This window comes from Chrysemys picta, chromosome 1, assembly GCF_011386835.1.
Source record: "Chrysemys picta bellii isolate R12L10 chromosome 1, ASM1138683v2, whole genome shotgun sequence".
NCBI classification, from domain to species: domain Eukaryota; kingdom Metazoa; phylum Chordata; order Testudines; family Emydidae; genus Chrysemys; species Chrysemys picta.
In genome coordinates, this window is record NC_088791.1 from 350,649,979 (window position 1) to 350,655,107 (window position 5,129).

At 51.8% G+C, this 5,129-nt stretch overlaps 1 protein-coding gene across 1 annotated transcript; it reads left to right on the plus strand.

The window, feature by feature from the left end:
* LOC101950667 (olfactory receptor 51G2-like) lies at window positions 1-936 on the plus strand. Its single transcript, XM_005312743.2, has one exon. It carries the CDS (start codon window positions 1-3, stop codon window positions 934-936), a length of 936 nt encoding a protein of 311 aa, XP_005312800.2.
* Window positions 937-5,129: the final 4,193 nt, after the last annotated feature.

The following is a 5,129-nucleotide window of genomic DNA, read 5'->3' on the forward strand; positions in this document are numbered from 1 at the left end:
ATGTCAACTGTCAATGACACCAAATTCAGCTCTGCAGTGTTCCGTCTCACCGGGATACCTGGTCAGGAAAACGTCTATCTCTGGATCTCTATTCCATTCTGCTTAATGTATGTTATTTCTATAGTAGGAAATTCAGTCATTCTGTTCATTATAAAAACAGATCCAAGCCTCCATGAGCCCATGTACATTTTCCTTTCCATGTTGGCCATCACAGACCTTGCCTTATCGATATCCACCATGCCGACGACACTGGGTATATTCTTGTTTAAATTTAGAGAGATCAGCCTCGATGCCTGTTTTGCCCAGCTGTTCTTCATCCATTTGTTTGAATGCACTGAATCCTCTGTGCTTTTGTTGATGGCCTTTGACCGCTTTATCGCGATCTGTGACCCACTGAGATATGCTTCCATCTTAACTCTGCCAAGAATAGGCAAAATGGGACTGGTGTGTGTGCTGAGAGGGGTGGCTGTAATGCTCCCACTCCCTATTCTCCTTCAACGGTTCCGATATTGTCGATCCAATGTCCTCTCCCATTGCTACTGCATAAACCAGGACGTCATGAAGATGGCTTGTTCAGATATCAGAGTAAACAGCATCTATGGCTTGTCTGTTGCTCTCTTGACGGAGGGGTTGGACTCGTTGCTCATCTTTCTCTCTTATGTGATGATTCTCAAAACAGTGTTGAGCATCACATCCCAGGCGGAGGGCCTCAGGGCCCTGAACACCTGCGTCTCCCACCTCTGCGCCGTCCTGCTCTTCTACACACCAATGATTGGCCTGTCTCTGTTACACAGATTTGGGGATGGCTCTTCTCCCTTGCTTCAGATTCTCCTGGGCTACATTTCCCTGCTTGTCCCTCCCCTGATGAATCCCCTTGTGTACAGTGTGAAAAGCAAACACCTTCGTGTGAGGATAATCAGGGTGTTCATCAAGTGAAGGGTCAGTTCATCATCCTGCTCCAGCTATGGTGACACGGGAGACGAAAAATACCGGCAGTCTATTTCATCCTGGACCCTTAAATCCGAGACAACATGCGCTACTGATCTCCACTATGTAGAGACATGTTCAAAAGGGGTCTAAGGCCTGGAGCGATAGGGGAGGGGCTGGTGAGGGAGAACAGTGCACGGGGGGAAGAAGACCAAGGCAGGCAGCAGCATTTACAAAGTGAATTTGTTAGTTGAGAGCCAGGTGACTGGTTGGATGTTGGCTCACAAAGAACCGTATTCGTGCCTGCTCCAACCTCAGAATTCCTGTCGATACAGTCAGTAAAGAGAAGGGAGGTGGATGTTGTTTCCCATTGCCCTGGCCTGTCACTGTCCCATCTGTGGTTAAACATTCACGGGCCATGAAAAAAAAGTGCAGAGCTGTTCTGCTGTCACAGTCCTGGTCCTTTCTGAGCATTCTGTGTGCTGCATAATCCATGGGGTCTGCACCAGCTGGGGTCATTGGCTATTCAAGGGGCACAGACACCCACCCTTCCCCTACGCCCTCAGCCAGGTGTTTGTGACTGAGTCATGTCAGACACAGGATTAATGCAGGAGCCTCAGGAGAAGCCAATCAGGCAACCTCCTTACCCTTTCATGGCTCTGAACACTGCACATCTCTGAGCCCACTCCCCACCGTGACAGAACAAAGCTGCGTGAGTGAATGAGCATCTGACACCGAAGTCCTGGCAAGTGACTCAGGCCCAGGTTCACTCCTCCTCCCCTTCATTTGTGCTGACCCAACAATGAAGAAGGATGGAAACAGGCCTCAGCTCCCCAACAGAGGCCCAGCTAGCTCCTATCCCAGCCCAGCCCATTCACTGTTGGGTGACCACCTTTTCAAAATCAAAAGAGGGACAGAGGCAGGACTCCCACCCCCTCTGTGATGCTGCCTCTGCCCCTCTTCTTCCCTCGTGAGGCCCTACCCTCTGCTCCTCCTCTTGCCCAAAGGCTCCACCCCCTCTCCAGGCCAGAAGCTAAAGCCGGGCCATTGTAAAAGTTCCCGCTGAACTAGAGCCACTGTGAGGAGCACCAGATCCTCCAGCTGCCCTGGACAGAGGCCTGGGGGGCCCAAGGGAGGCCACCAGCTTGTGCCGCTGCCTCCCAGGACGCACCCCAGGGAAGGTGGGGAGTCTGGGGCTCCCCACAGCAGCCTGGGCTCCTGGGGTAGCTCTTTCCATGGCCCGGCTGGTGCCCAGGCTGGGAAGAGTGGGGGAGTGGAGCCTCAGGGGAAGTGGAAGAGGAGGAGGAAGGGCCTAGTGGGAAAAGATGGGATGGGGGCAAGGCCTCCGTTGAAAAGCAGCAGGGGTTGCGGCAAGCCTGAACCAATGCTCACCCCAAAAAGGAGTTTGGTGAGGGGCTGAGTAAAGGAGAAGGATGGGGCCATAGGGTAGGAAAACTTGTGTTTTAGAGAAGGCTGAATTAATGCAAACCCATACAGGGGGCTTTTGTTTTATGTACTCCAGGCTGCAAGTAAGTCATTGCAAGGACTTTAGAGGGAAGGGCAGGGTGTTTTCAGGGCTACCTTAGGCCACAAATGGGCACCCTGGGGTGGTCCCCATCTGCAGGGACTTAGTCAGAACTCTTGAAAGCCGTTACCACTGGGCGGAGTTTAGCTAAGCCCCTAGGCTGCTCTGAACCCCACTGAGGCAGTGGGAGAACAGTCCAACGAATCAAACCCCTGTAACAGCCTCCATGCCATCCCTGCTCTCTACAGCGAAGGCGGGAGCTCTGCTGGTGCAGCAGAGAATCCAGCCATACTTCTCACCACTACGATGGCTGGAAGCCTGGCCCTGTGTTCTGGGCACTGCTCTGTGACTGAAGAGAGCTGGGTTTTAGTCCTTTGCCATGTGTGATCATGGGCAAGCCATTGGCTGTCTCTGAGCCTCTGCACAGGTGGATAATAGCCCTTCCATGCCTCACAGTGGAGACAGGAGGATAAATACACACAATGTGCTCAGATGCTCTAACACTATAAGATTGGGGCTATGTGAGGGGTTAAACAGAGCAACACCTCTGACATTTGTTTATAAAAGGTTTCTTACCACAGCCCCTGTGACAGCTGCTTCTGGAAAACCCCGTGACTCCAGCACTTTGATGTCTGCAGCAGATGTTGGAGTGCTTGGAGGTGACAGTGAAGGGTAAGAATTGGATTTCTGAGAGGAGTTTTAGACCGTTATGGGGATACCGAGTGGCTCAGCACAGCCACTGGACCCGTGTTTGAGATCCCTTGAGGCAGAATGGGTCTAACTGCCAAACAAAGGGAATTACAGACACAGGGGCCTTATCTTAGAGGTCTGGCAAAGGTCAGCTTCACACCTTGGCCCTTTAGCATGGACACAGCTGAGCACTATAGTGACTGGTTCCAGGATCACACAGGTTTCAGCAAAGTCTGATTCCAAAAGAAAAGGGCAAACAGATGGGAAGGTGCTCTCAGATACGCAGGGAATCTAGGCTGGGTCTCAAGAGCTCCTTAGCTTCCCAAAAGAATGTAAGTTGGGCCAGTTCTGTTCCTCTATCTCCACAGTGAAGCCTGTCTAACTTAGCTTGCAGTGATACGTGAATGTAGAGGAGCGGACTGACCCCTGCGGCGCCTCCTGCTGGTCGTCTCAGGAATTAGCTCTTCCAGAGTCCTGGAGCGCCCCCTGCAGGCCAGTGATTCGCCTGTCCTCTGGCCCCCGTGTCCCTCCCAGACCCCAGTGCCCTTGTATCTGGGGTGCTGCCCCTGGCAGTACATCCCTCAGTACTAGGGTCTCCCCTCCCTGGGGAACCCCCACACACTATCCCTACCTCAACTCAGAATAAGGCCACTGCCAGTCACCAACTAGCCCCCGCTCCCTGGGGCAGACTGCAGTATAGGCCACTCATCACAGGCAAGGTTGTGTTTGGACCTGCTGCCTTGGCCTACCCATGGGCTGCCCTCTGCAACCCCCAGTACCTCTTGGCCTCCTACTAGTCCGCAGCCTGGGGCTATCCAGGCTGGAGCTCCCCAGCCTGTCCCCAGCCCTGCTCCACTCAGGTACTCTGTATCTAGCTTGCTGAAGCCAGGCCCTTCTCCCTCTGAAGGCAGAGAGAGACTACTGAGCTCTTGGCTCCCATACTTCTTATACAGGCCAGCTGGGGCCTGATTGGGGCATGGCCCAGCTGTGACTACTTCCCCAATCAGCCCAGTAGCTTTTCCCTTTGCCCCAGCCCTCTGCCAGGGCTGTTTTAAACCCCTCAGGCAGGAGCGGGGTAACCCCCCGCTACAGTGAGATAGAGAAGTATAGATATGTGACAGCTGACTGTTATTTTAAAAGAATTTTCCCTAATGCTTTGTGCTGTTTTGCCAATAAACCTACTAGTTTTAAGGAGGCTGGTGGTGACTGTCTAGCCCTGGAAACAAGCACCCGAAGGGAAGAGAGTGAGATGTCCAACTGGACTTTCTTGGTGATAATCATTTAGAATAGATGAGGTGTTGTTCTCAGGTCAAAGAGTGGGACAATTGTGAGATTCCCCCCAAGACAGGAAAGGACTGGGTTTAGAGGGTAAAGAGACCATATATCCCAGCATAATCATGACAATCCAGATTCTTGTTCGCCAGCATATCTAATTGTTTAGTGCCTATCAGCATATAAAGTAGTGACTTCTTCAAGTTGCACCCAAGGTAAGGATTGTCTCAAAATAATGATTCATAGAGTCATAGAATTTAAGGCCTGACAGTGCCATAAGGTCATCTAGTCCAGCTGCCCCCTGCTCCCTCCCCCGGTCACTAGCCCGAGAGAGGAAGGATGGTTCAGTGGTTAACATGCTAGCCTGGGACTCAGAAGAACTGGCTTTAGTTCCAGGCTCTTCCACAGACTTCTTCTGTGACCGCGGGCAACTCAGTTGGTGCTTCAGCAATATATGTTTTAATATGGCTCAATATAGAGATTCACATCTAGGAACAAGGGACGCAGGCCATCCTTAGTGGATGTGGGACCCAATCCTGGGAAGCAGTGACTTTGAAAAAGACTTGGGGATCAGAATTGGCTGAATCTGAGCTCCCACTGCAGCGCTACAGAGGAAAAAGCTAGTGCAACCCAGAATGTACAACCAGAGTAATCTCAAGTAGGAGTAGAGAGGTCATTTTCTCTTTGTATTTATCACTGGTGCAACCACTGCTTG